The 13,788-nt window shown below is 40.6% G+C and overlaps 1 protein-coding gene across 6 annotated transcripts in view; it reads right to left on the reverse strand.

The window, feature by feature from the left end:
• The window catches only part of HELZ (helicase with zinc finger), a 157,072-nt gene that overhangs the window by 108,171 nt on the left and 35,113 nt on the right, over positions 1-13,788 (reverse strand). For all 6 annotated transcript variants that reach the window (XM_032870803.1, XM_032870801.1, XM_032870800.1 and 3 more), the window contains 3 exons: positions 7,459-7,583; positions 5,546-5,602; positions 10-61 (listed from right to left, as the gene is read on the reverse strand). In XM_032870803.1, the coding sequence (XP_032726694.1) occupies positions 10-61; positions 5,546-5,602; positions 7,459-7,583 (234 nt within the window). The remainder of the gene's footprint in view (positions 1-9; positions 62-5,545; positions 5,603-7,458; positions 7,584-13,788) is intronic.

Consider the following 13,788-nt stretch of genomic DNA (forward strand, 5'->3'; position numbering starts at 1 on the left):
GGTACTTACCCCCTTCCAAGTCTTCCACGTGATATCCAGACAGGACGTTACTAGTGGCTGTCTGCAATTTTCCAAATGAAAATGTTTTTATAATAAGAAATAACCAGTTGATGTTGAATTAAACTTGGATGTTTTCAACATTTTTTTTTAAGGCTGAGCTTGAACACTTCGAAACTTTAATACACATTAATATTTTAAACAGTATTTTTTGCATCCATCTCTGCTCTATGTTAAAGTATGTTTAAATACAGAAAGCAGGTACTTATGTGGCCTTCATGAAGGAAACGGATAGAGATTCCCTATACGAAAATTACCTGGTAGTAAACGATAAAGTCCACGGAGTCACGCCTCCATTCATTTACTCATTTCACTCTCCTCTTCCTAACATCTAGAGGATGACCAGCCAGAGAGGTGCCTTTCTCCTACACCGAGTGCAACGCCACCACTGTGGGGCCTGGAGCACATCCTGCCAGGTCCCCCTCGCTCTGGGATAAGCCCCTCTCCCATGATGGAGCTGAGGACCCACTCACTCTGACTCCCTGGTTTTCTTGACTCAAGTCCCCTTGGTGCACATAAATGCCCAATCTACTCCTTTGGCTCTAATTTTACTCTAAACTTTATACCTCCCATTTCACCTGAGTGCCAGCCACAGCACTTTTTCTTACTTTTCTTAACACCCAACAGCATTTTATACGCCGGATCACTGTCAGCCACGCACAGATCCACTGCCAACAGCCTGACTCCCTTGCCACATTCCCACGGCTCACAGAGGACCAGGCACATAATGGGTGCCCAGTAAATGCATCCAGGATGGGATGATAGATGGAGAGATGATCATCCACGCACTTCAAACAAATACGTCCAAAATTAAATTCATCATCTTTATCCCAAATCTCATCATCCTTCTCATGCTCCTTATCTCGCGTTAATACTCCCAAAGAGAGCAAGACTAAAATTCTGAAAGCCATCTTGAACTCTCCCTCTTCTGTCCTACTCCTGAGTATCCTCTAAATCTTGCCCAACGAGGTCTAGAATGTCCCTCCTATCTCATACTCTTTACTCCCGCTGCCACTATCCTGGCCAAGGCTCTCATCTGTCCCTGAACCAAGTGACTACCATGCTACCCTGTACCAAGTCACCTCTGGGTCTTTACCTAGCACCCCCATCCTTTAATCTCCTGCCTTCCTGGTCTCCCCACAGGCTGTTAATCTCTCTTCTCCCTGCTTATATTTCCACTGCCACACTTACTGACCACAGGCAGCCTGCCCCATGGGTACAGTAGCTATGTGCATCTCCAACTGGCCCACCAGATTTGTTTTTCACAGATATCTCAGCTTCCCAAAACCCAGAGAACCTTGAACAGCACAAGAGCTCAGTAAACATGGAACTGAATCAGAGAATACAGTATCCCAACATGAAATTTGGAATGTCTATACTGTAGAGATAATGTCTAAATGCTAATTGGGTATAACTGAAACAATAATATCACTATAATTCATACATCATTAATTAACTGGACTTTTCAGGCTGAGCTGGAACTAAATCACCATTAATACTGTTTCTATAGGAAGATGCCTCCTGATTCTCCAACTACTTACTAAAAATGTTTAAAGACAACCCATTCTTTCTGGAAAATGAGGACTGACTATAAGAATACATAAGCTAGGGGCGCCTGGGTGGCTCAGTGGGTTAAAGCCTCTGTCTTCAGCTCAGGTCATGATCTCAGGGTCCTGGGATCAAGCCCCGCATCGGGCTCTCTGCTCAGTGGGGAGCCTGCTTCCCTTCCTCTCTCTCTCTCTGCCTGCCTCTCTGCCTGCTTGTGATCTCTGTCTGTCAAATAAATAAATAAAAATCTTAAAAAAAAAAAAAAAAGGAATACGTAAGCTAAATCAAGAGTAATTGTTTACATTACCAGGGTGCTATGCTCACAAAAAAGATACATTTAAAAAAATCTCTTTAAATTCTACAAGCAAGGTGTAAGTGCCATAGGTCCCACACCAGCCTTTAAAATATGATCTCAGGGGAGCCTGGGTGGCAGTCAGTTAAGTGCTCAGCTCTTACATTCAGCTCAGGTCATGATCTCAGGATCATGAGACTGAGCCCCACATCAGGCTCCCTGCTCAGCATGGAGTCTCCTTCTTAAGTTTTTCTCTCCCTCTCCCTCTACCCATCTCCTCGCTCTCTCTAATAAATAAATCTTTTTAAAAAATTACATTTCATCTTCATCAGATTTATAAATATAAAAGCTAAAAGCTCACTTCACGTGTGAATTTAAAGTACCTCCTCTAAAATATTTATCAAAACAGGGGCATCTGGCTGGCTCAGTCGATGGGAGTATGCGGTTCTCAATCTTGGGGTTTTGAGTTTGAGCCCCACGTTAGGGGCAGAGATTACATAAATAAATAAACTTTTAAAAAAGTCTTAAAATTTTATCAAAATAAATTTTGGTCCTAGGACAAAGCTAAAAGCATTGAGAACAGGAGAAGGGAAGACAACATGGCATGCTTCACGGGTCAGCATCTGCAATGATGTACAAGCGAGCAGGCGTGCCTGTGCTGACACCACAGCTCACAGGCTGGTGGGGTTTGGAGAACAGCGCATCCGCCCCACAAGGGCTCGTAAGAATGAGAAGCTTGGCCCGGGGTTAGGATTTAGCCACCATGGCTTTTAGGTTCCAAAGTACTGTGTTTGGGATTTTTTTTAAACACCTTTTTATATGTTCAGACCCCAAGCCAGAAAGGCAATATCAATTAGTTTATGATCGATCTTTAGTTTGTACTGACACCTTCACGAAAAGCGGCCAAATTTCATATTGCTAGAATGTCTATAAATTTACCAACAGATCTATTAATTTGATATTTTAAATCTTTATATTCGGGTTTTGTTTCCATTAGTTAGCCTTGAGTTCATGTCTTTATCCTTATCCCCTAGCACTTAAACGCCAGCTCAGTTCAATCTTTAAAACAAATTGTTTCTAAATTTTTTAATACGTCATGTGCAATAATAAGGGTTTCATTGATTGTTAGCTTTTTCTAGATGGATTTTTTTTTTAATAATATGAGTTCACTAGCCAAAAAAATACTACATTGGTTACAGAGAAAAGTTAATTATAAACAAAACTTAAGTCACTTCTCCCAAAAGTACAGTTATAAAATAGGAGTCAAGTGATACTTGAGGCCTTACATGTGAGAGCATTATAAATATTAAAAATTAAAATTTTTATATAAATACGTAATATATATCTGTGTGTGATTATCAGATGTAAAGCTGATAATTTGATTAAGGCAATAAAAAAGAAGCCAGCCAAAAATTTTAATGAAATGGAAAGTCATCTTTTTTTCTTTTTTTAAAGATTTTATTTATTTGAGAGAGAGACAGTGAGAGAGAGCATGAGCGAGGAGAAGGTGAGAGGGAGAAGCAGACTCCCCGTGGAGTTGGGAGCCCGATGCGGGACTCGATCCCAGGACTCCGGGATCATGACCTGAGCTAAAGGCAGTCGCCTAACCGACTGAGCCACCCAGGCGCCCCATGAAAAGTCATCTTATTTTACATTCCATGTTGAAAATCTAAATTTATCAGTCCTCCTCTAAGCCTTAGAAATTAAAAAGACTGCCTATATACAAGAAAGGAAATGGCTCTGAAGTTAATTAGAGCTTACTGATACTCAATTTATAGTAAGACAAAGAAAATAACATTTGTTTAAAGCCTCTATAATTGCAGCAAAACAAACAGTATCTTCATCCAGCTCATGCAATTCATGATGACTGTCTTCTTTGCTTAACGTTTGTCAGTATGTGACACATATTACTAGATTTAGAACGGGAAAGCAATCCACAGGAGGTCACAGTCTACGCCTGGGCCTCTGTTCTTTCTCTGCACCATGTGGAGCATCCTCCGTCACTCACTATGGGACTGGCACCTTCTTACCCCTCAGTTCTTTGCTTAGCTATCTCAGCCTCTGACCACCCAATCCAGTTATAGTTTCCATCACAGAAAGCTTATTTTTGTCCCCTTATACCACCTTTACTCAATGTGAATTATACCTGTAGTTGTCCAATTTATTTGTTATCTCTCTCCTCCCCAAGACTTCAACCTCCCAAACTATGGGTGTCTTGGTCAGTGCTATATTCCCAGCACCACACATAGGACCTATGTGGTGCCAGTTTCCTTAATAAGTAAGCCAATCAGAGGCACCTGGCATCTGGCTCTTGGTTTTGGCTCAGGTCATGATCTCAGAGCTGTAAGATCAAGCCCCGAGTCCAGCTCTGCACTCAGCAGGGAGGCTACTTGAAGATTCTCTCCTTCTGCCCTTCCCCGCATACACATGCGTGCACCAACTCCCTCAAATAAATAAATAAATAAATCTTTAAAAGAAAAAGATTCTCAGGGCGCCTGGATAGCTCAGTGGATTAAAGCCTCTGCCTTCGGCTCAGTTCATGATCTCGGGGTCCTGGGATTGAGCCCCGAATCGGGCTCTCTACTTGGGCGGGGAGCCTGCTTCCCCTGCTCCCGCCTGCCTCTCTGCCTACTTGTGATCTCTGTCTGTCAAATAAATAAACAAAATCTTAAAAAAAAAAAAAAAGATTCTCTCTCTCCCTCTCTCTCTCTGCCCTTCCTCCCACCGCCTCCTGCACTCTCTCAAAAAAAAAGAAAAAGAAAAAAAGAAATAAATAAACCAATCACTTTACATGGCTTCCATTTATAATAAAAGCTGACAGAAATGGCTGTTTTTTAAAAAGTGACATCTAGTGGTGCCTGGGGGGGCTCTGTCATTAAGCATCTGCCTTTGGCTCAGGTTATAATCCCAGGGTCCTTGGGATCAAGCCCTGTGTCGGGCTCCCTGCTTAGGGGGAAACCTGCTTCTCCCTCTCTCACTCACCCTGCCTGTGTTCCCTCTCTCGCTGTGTCTCTCTGTGTCAAATAAATAAATAAAATCTTTTTATAAATAAATAAATAAATGAAATAAAAAGCAACATCTAAATAAAAATACTTTAAATGCCTCTATGAGGAATAGAAATTTGAAACTTACAAAGCTTTGGGCCTGTTCCATGCCACTGCTGTCCCCTGGCCTTCTACGTGCCCTTCAAGTGCTTCACCAGAGCACGTTTCTGTTCACCAGTTACCCTGATACACATTATTTCCATCTCCTAAACTCCATTCCCTAAAAATGGTCCTTCGATCACAGACCTCTTTAGTTGCTTTAAAAAGAAGGCTTGAGGGTTATCTCATTTTTAATGACAGTATTTTCTAACAGCCAGATGTAGTTAAACACTAAAATTTCCCAATCATCTTTCTACTTGTTGGCCAGAGACCACTAAAAAGAATTAGGAACAGAAGACCTGGGGTGCAGGGGATACATGAGAAGAAGCAAAGTTCCTGGGATGAGACCACGATGGAAAAGAAGGCCAGGAAATTCCACTACCCCACCGTAACAGCCTTGCTTTCTTGGCTGATGCAGAAAGATTTTCCAGTTTTAATACAGAACACTTACTATAGCCAGACTGAGTTAAACTCTTTCCAAAGAGATCCACTGAAATAGTCTTACCTCTGTTTCTGTGAGAAGTGTTTTTAGTCTTGTCAAATCTTTTGTTACCATCCCATTCTGAAAAGGGAAAAACCAGTTAGTGTATTAGTTCTAAGGGGCATAACTCAACTCCTCCACTGTTCCTAAGGTTTATCTGTAAAAAGACAATGCTGTCCTCACCTCCCATCCCACTATCATTAATGGTGATAATAAAGCTAATCTATCTGTAAGAAAAGTTTAAAAAGCTAACAGGACAAAATATACAGTGTGGCCTAAAACACTTTATTCACCTTGTATAAGAGTTTAAAATCAATTCAATAAAATATTCACAAAAGGTGTCACTGAAGAGCAAGATCAGATATGCAAAGCGAAAAATAAATTTTAAGAAATTGTAAGAACACTATACAATCTGCTGATTGTATAGTGTAAGCACAACTATAAGAAACCCTTACAACTGTAAGAACCCTATACAATCATATTGTATGATTAAAATGCTCAGTCCACAGGAGCATTTTAAAACCCAAAACTAGGGGCACCTGGGTGGCTCAGTGGGTTAAAGCCTCTGCCTTCAGCTCAGGTCATGATCCCAGGGTCCTGGAATTGAGCCCTACATCGGGCTCTCTGCTCAGCAGGGAGCCTGCTTCCTCCTCTCTCTCTGCCTGCTTCTCGGCCTACTTGTGATCTCTGTCTGTCAAATAAATAATAAAAAAAAAAAATTTTAAACCCAAAACAGGGGCACCAGGGTGGCTCAGTAGGTTAAGCCACTGCCTTCAGCTCAGGTCATGATCTCAGAGTCCTGGGATCAAGCCCCGAATTGGGCTCTCTGCTCAGCAGGGACCCCGCTTCCCCCTCTCTTTCTCTGTCTGCCTCTCTGTCTACTTGTGATTTCTCTCTCTGTCAAATAAATAAATAAAATCTTTAAAAATTAAAAAAAAAAAACTACATAAATAAATAAAACCCAAAACTATAGGTGCGCCTGGGTGGCGCAGTCAGTTAAGTGTCTGCCTTCAGCTCAGGTCACGATCCCAGGGTCCTGAGATCGAGCCCCACGTTAGGATCCCTGCTCAGCGTGGAGTCTGCTTCTCTTTCTACTCCTCCCCACTCCCCCCACCCCACTTTCTCCCATTCTCTCCCTCTCTCTCTTTCTCAACTAAATAATAATAAATAAATAAATAAATAAGTAAAACCCAAAATAAGGACTACACCTGGCTGGCTCAGTTGGTAGAGCACACAACTCTTGATCTCAGGATTGTTGAGTTCAAGCACCACACTGGGTCTAGAGCTTGCTTATAAAATCAATTAAATAGAGCAATCAGAGGCACGTGGGTGGCTCAGTCCATTAAGTGGCTACCTTTGGCTCAGGTCGTTACTCTAGGGTCCTGGGATCAAGCCCTGCATTGGGCTCCCTGCTCATCGAAGAGCCTGCTCTCCCTCATCCACTACCTGCCTCTCTGCCTACTTGTGCTTTCTATCTCCCTGTCAAATAAATAAATAAAATCTTTTTTAAATAAATAAATAGGGCGACCATCCTAGGACTCCTCTCACTCTTGAGAGCTTTTTCTATATCTTCACTTAATAAACTTCTATTGCTTTACTCACCAAAAAAAATCATTAATTAAAACCCCAAAATATTCCCAGCTTCTAATAAAATGACATCTTTAAAGAAAGTCATTTAGTTATCCTATACTTTCAAAGCTTTAAAAAGTATGCGCTATTCTTATATATATATTATCACACACCATAAGAACCCAATGATTAAACATCAGTTTGTTGACGAGAAATGAGCATCTGAAGATACTCATGAATTTTGATTTCTAATAGGAGGAAGCAAGAGAAAAAATGCAAACTTAATTACTTCTCCCCCACAATATGCTTAAGGAGTCACGTGAATGAATCCATTTTCACACATTCAGAATTAGAGCTCGTCAACGTACCAGGGACTCTCCTGTCAGTGACTTGGCAAGAATGCTGGATACCAGTTGAAGCTTTCCTTTCAGCTGCATACAGCAGAGCACTGCCTGAAAGGCCCCATCTCCCTTGGCCAGGCCTTCTCCCAGCACTGTTAGGAAAGAATAGCCAGCATCAACCATGTAACGTTCAATGCACATTTTTGTCTTGATTATAACATTAGCACACTATCACAAAGATAAATTCTTATGCGCTAAAAGAATGAACTTCAAGTACTGGTAGAAAGCTGTGACATTTCAGTTCTGTCCAAGATATGCACGAAGACAAGAAGAAACATGGGTCAATCCACATATCTAACCCACCACGGCCTATAGCCAGGTAGGAGCACATCAAAGTCACAGGAACATGAGTTCATCTTAAACCTCTCTCTCCATGGGGCGCCCGGATGGCTCAGTGGGTTAAGCCTCTGCCTTCGGCTCGGGTCATGAGCCCAGAGTCCTGGGATCGAGCCCACATCAGGGTCTCTGCTCAGCAGGGAGCCTGTCCCCCCCCGCCCCCCACCTGCCTCTCTGCCTACTTGTGATCTCTGTATGTCAAATAAATAAATAAAATCTTTAAAAAAAAACCTCTCTCTCCAGTGTAAAACACCATTCAGCCTGTAATTCCTGGGTAAGTGAGGGCTATGAAAACGCCAATATTTTCTGAATAAAGTTTCCACATTTTTAACAGTGACACGAGAGATCCAGTGCCATTAAAATGCGTAAGAATAGAAACTGCAAATCTCCACATGTCGTATTCCTAAGCTAAGAATTAGCTTTTATCAAAACCAGCAAGATTAACTAAGAACCTAATTGTCACATGGCCACAGAAAATGCTGACCTAATTGTCTGCATGTGTTTGCAGATTTAATACAATCACAGGAGCACACATTTCTAACAATACAGAATATCCTCATTTTTATGCCATGTCATTTGAGATGATTTCTCACAGCAACTGCTAATGGCTCAACTAGTAAAACAATCTGTATCTTCCTCTTCACTGCTAAGTCCAAGATTCTATTTTTAGTTTGAACACACTTTAGCTTCCTTTGCAAGAAAGTAACTTGCTGAAAGAAAATATTTTGGAAATTCCAATTTTTTTTTAACATTTTATTTATTTATTTGACAGACAGTGATCACAAGTAGGCAGAGAGGCAGGCAGGGAGAGAGAGGAGGAAGCAGGTTCCCCACTTAGCAGAGATCCAGGATGCTGAGATCATAACCTGAGCCGAAGGCAGAGGCTTTAACCCACTGAGCCACCTAGCGCCCCCCATTTTTTTCTAATTATTTCCAAGGAAATGTTTAAATATCAGTATAATATACTGCATATTTAAAGTCCACTGAGTCTGTTCATAATGTATTTATTTTGGTTGTACTGAACACATCCTTTCGTTATGTTGTTCAATGTTTCCATTACACAAATAACATTACAGGAACACTAATAAAATTCTACCTAAAAATTCCCTATAAGTTCATCACTCAACTAAACAGACCGTCTTCACTTATTCATTTTCGCTTCCAATTTTTATCAATATTTGTGTAATTTATACATGATTGTAACTGATATAAATGTAATAGTTTGTATTCTGCTTTATTTTCCCCTCACCACATTCAGTATCTTCCATGGTTCTCAGAGTGTTTACGTTTCTCATCTTATTGCCCATATGGTGTTCCATCAAGTATGTACATCAATTTACTTAACTACTCCATGGCTCCAGAATGATCCCAATTTTTAACTATCGAAACTAACAATGCAATAAACATCTTTATGTATATATCCCCTATTGAAGCAGATTACTGAATTGAAAGTTGCAGTCTCTCTGTATTTAAGACGGTTTTATTCAATTACTTTTAGTTTGGGCCAACCTGTTGTCTCACTCCATCCACATAACGGATCTACTCAATGTCCCCAGATAATTCCAGTAAGTGATTAACTCCAGCACAGTATCATTAAGAATGTCTTGAACATCTTATAAAATTCCCTAGTAAGCCCACATCTCCCTCGGCTCTTACTATTCCTAAAACTATTCAAATATGACCTTTGGCAAATTACTTTATCTCTCTGGCCCTCAGTGCGGTCATCTGTAAAACAGAAACACACATAAATTTGTTTTAAGGATCGAATAATAAAATGCTTTGAAGAAGAAACAATAGTCCTACTAAGGGCTGGACTACTTACTTAGGCTAAGACTGCTTCCTCCCCTATAAAATGGAAGGGACAGAAGCTACCTAGGAAGGTTGTGGTAAAGATTAATTGTGTTAATTACTTATGTAAAGTATCTAACACAGTCTTATCACAGAAGTTCCCTGCATGTTACCTTCCCCTTCTAAAAATCATACAGCAGTACTGGGAACTGCTAAGGAAATGCTCTAATTCCTTTTCAGTAATTGCACTATTAAGAAACCAGTTTTCAAGCATTAAAGAATGTTTCAGGGAAACAAACAAACAAACAAAAAAATCTAAGAATATTTCAAAATCAGGAAATTGTGTCATGTTTAAAGAGTACTAAATCACACCATAGTTACAAACACCTTTCGCAGATCTTTGGTTTTGTACAAGGTATTTGCCAAATTCCATTCTGCAAAAGTTCCTGCATTATACTGATGTCTAAAGGCCTCAATATTTGTCAAAATTGTTTTTTCTTTTTCTCTCTTTCCCTTTTTTAGACAAAAATCAGTACTGATTTACTTTTTGCCAACTGTTGCCCTAAAATTCAATTCCGTTTGTCTTACAGGATCCCACATGAAGAATTATCACCTAAAAATACTCAACAATTATAGATAAAAAGCTCTCCTGCTATTGCATCATGTAACAAAATTAAACTGCGATATTGCCAATCTAATCGGTCATTATCTGTAATATCTTGAAAAAACCTGAAAGAAAATAAAGTATAGCCTTGTGTATTATTAAACTTGCCTTAGCTCAAATAATGAACTTGCTGAAAGAGAGGACACTAAAAATAGAATCTAATCTCAAGCACTGTAAATATGTTACAATGCCTTGCAGAAAAATTATTTTCCCACCAACTCTATGAGATTTTACTGTAAGCACACAAGTATTCCCAAACTGAACAGCTCCTTCCTGCCTACTGGGAGTTACTAAGGAGGAGACCTAACACCTCACCTCTGTTACTATATATAGTCAGGTCTCCATCCCTTCTCATTCTTCAGTTCTTGTATACGTCTTACTTGAAATGTGTAATATTTAAGGAAGATTCATTCAACTATTTCAACAAAATAGCCTCTCTTAGAGTCCAACAGCCTCTGGCTGTCAAAAGGAGACAATCAAACATTAAAATGTAATTCCTTTTACTTGTAAAGAATTACCTGCAATGAGAAAGGTGATTTAAAATAAGGCTTAAATACAATAAATGTTGAGTCTAACTGTATCTTTTCAGTCACAACACTATAGTAGAAGATTTCTTTCAACAAGTCCTTGGTTATCTCTAAAATCTTTCATTGAAAAGCTAAGCTGGGGCGACTTGATGGCTCAGTCAGTAGGGTGTACAACTCTGGGTTTCAGCTCAGGTCATGATCTCAGGGTCCTGGGATTGAATCCTGAGTCAGGCTCTGTGCTCAGCAAGGAGTTTAACTGAGGATTCTCTCCCTCTGCCCCTACTTCCCCGTGTACTCTCTCTCTCTATATATAAAATAAATAAATAAATCTTAAAAAAAGAAAAAAAAGCTAAGCCTAATTAAGTATTTTCCCAAAACTTTCAATCTACAACAAAGGAGACAAGAATATACAATGGGGAAAACACAGTCTCTTCAATAAATGGTGTCGGGAAAACCGGACAGCTACATGCACAAGAACGAAAGTGGACCACTTTCTTGCACCAGACACTAGAATAAACTCAAAACGGATTAAATACCTAAATGCAAGAATTGAAACCACAAAACTTTTGGAAGAAAACACAGGCAGTAATCTCTTTGACACTGGCCTTAGCAACATTTTCCAGATATGCCTCCTCAAGAAAGGGAAACAGAAGTAAAAATAAACTACTGGAACTACACCAAGATAAAAAGCTTTTGCAGCAAGGGAAACCATCAACAAAACAAAAAGGCAAACTACAATGGGAGAAGATATTTGCAAATAATATGCCCAAAAAGGGGTTGATACCCAAAATATAAAAAGAACTTATGTAACTCAACACCAAGAAAATAAACAATTTGATTAAAATATGGGCAGAGGGGACGCCTGGGTGGCTCAGTCAGTTAAGCATCCGCCTTCAGCTCAGGTCATGATCCAAGGGTTCTGGGATCGAGTCCTGCATCAGGCTCCTTGCTCAGTGGAGAGCCTCTTTGTCCCTCTGCTTGACTCTCCCCCTGGTTGTGCACTCTCTCTTTCTCTGACAAAAAAATAAACAAAATCTTTAAAAAAAAATAAAAAATAAAATAAATAAAATAAAAAATGGGCAGAGGACCTGAATAGACATTTTTCCAAAGAAGACATAAAGATGGGCAACAGACACATGAAAAGATGTTCAACATCACTAATCATCACGGAAATGCAAATCAAAACTGCAGTGAAATACCACCTCATACCTATGAGAACAGCTACAATCAAAAAGACAAAAAATAGTAAATGTTGATGAGGATGTGGAGGAAAAGGAAACCTTGTGCACTGTTGGTAGAAATGCAGACCAGTGCAGCCACTGTAGGAAACAGTGTGGAGGTTTCTCAAAAAATAAGAACTAGGGACGCCGGGGTGGCTCAGTTGGTTAAGCCACTGCCTTCAGCTCAGGTCAGGATCCTGGGTCCTGGGATCGAGTCCTGCACTGGGCTCCCTGCTTGGTGTGGAGCCTGCTTCTCCTTCTACGTGCCGCTCCCTCTGCTTGTGCACATATGCACGCGTACTCTGACTGACAAATAAATAAGATCATTTTTTTAAAAATTAAGAAATACCAAACAATCCAGTAATTCCACTACTGACTATTTACCCAAAGAAAACAAAAACACTCATTTGAAAAAATGCACTCCTATGTTTACTGCAGCATTCTTCACAATAGCCAAGATATGGAAGCAACCCAAGTGTCCACTGATGGAACAACAGATTAAGCAGATGCAGGGGCGCCTGGGTGGCTCAGTGGGTTAAGCAACTGCCTTCAGCTCAGGTGATGATCTCAGGGTCCTAAGACTGAGCCCCGCACTGGGATACCTGATCATCAGGGAGCCTGCTTCTCCCTCTCCCCTGCCTGCCGTTCCCCCTGCTTGCACTTTTTCTATCAAATACATAAAATCTTGGAAAAAAAAAAAAAAAAGATTAAGACAGTGCAATACAGAGATGCCTGGGTGGCTCAGCTGGTTGGGCATCTGGCTTTGGCTCAAGTCATGATCTCAGGATCCTCAGGTCGGGCCCCGTGCTGGACTCCCTGCTCAGTGGGGAGCCTGCGTCTCCCTCTGCCTCTGCCTCTGCCTTTCTCTCCTTCACTTGTTCTCTCTCTCAAATAAATAAAATCTTAAAAAAAAAAAAAAAAGATGATGATGATGACAATGGTGGTGATGATGATGTAGTACAGGGGCACCTAGGCAGCTCAGTCAGTTAAGTGTCTGACTCTTGATTTTAGCTCAGGTCCTGATTTCAGGGTCATGAGATTGAGCCCCGCATCAAGATTCTTTCTCTCTTTCTCTCCTTCTGCCCCTCTCTCCTCTCTCATTCGCATGTGCTCTCTCATTCTAAAATAAATAAAATGTTTAAAAAAAAAAAAAAAGATGCCATGTGAGCACACATACAAACTCACGCAAACACACACACACAATGGAATATTACTCGGCCATAAGAAAGAATGAGAGCTTGCCATTTGCGCCAACATGGATGGACCCAGACGGCATTATGCTAAGTGAAATGAATCATAGAAAGACAAACACCATATGATTTCACTTATATGTGGAATCTAAAAAACAAAACAAGGGGCGCCTGGGTGGCTCACGCGTTAAGCGGCTGCCTTCGGTTCAGGTCATGATCCCAGAGTCCTGGGATCCAGGCCCCCATCGGGCTCTCTGCTCGGCGGGAAGTCTGCTTCTCCCTCTCCCACTCCCCCTGCTTGTGTTCCCTCTCTCACTGTGTCTCTCTCTGTCAAATAAATAAATAAAATCTTTAAAAATAAATAAATGAATAAATAAAAACAAATAAACAAAAGCAGAAACAGACCCATAATTACAGAGTACAAACTGATGGTTGCCAGAGGGTTGGGGGGTGAGAGGCAATGGGCAAAACAGGTAAAGGGGTATGGGAGCGACACTACAGCTTTCCAGCTATGGAATGAATAAGTCATGGGGATAAAGGTACAGCATAGGGAATATTGCCAATGGAACTCT

The sequence above is a fragment of the Lontra canadensis genome, unplaced genomic scaffold (assembly GCF_010015895.1).
Source record: "Lontra canadensis isolate GAN:19392208 unplaced genomic scaffold, GSC_riverotter_1.0 scaffold41, whole genome shotgun sequence".
In the NCBI taxonomy this organism is placed as follows: Eukaryota; Metazoa; Chordata; class Mammalia; order Carnivora; family Mustelidae; genus Lontra; species Lontra canadensis.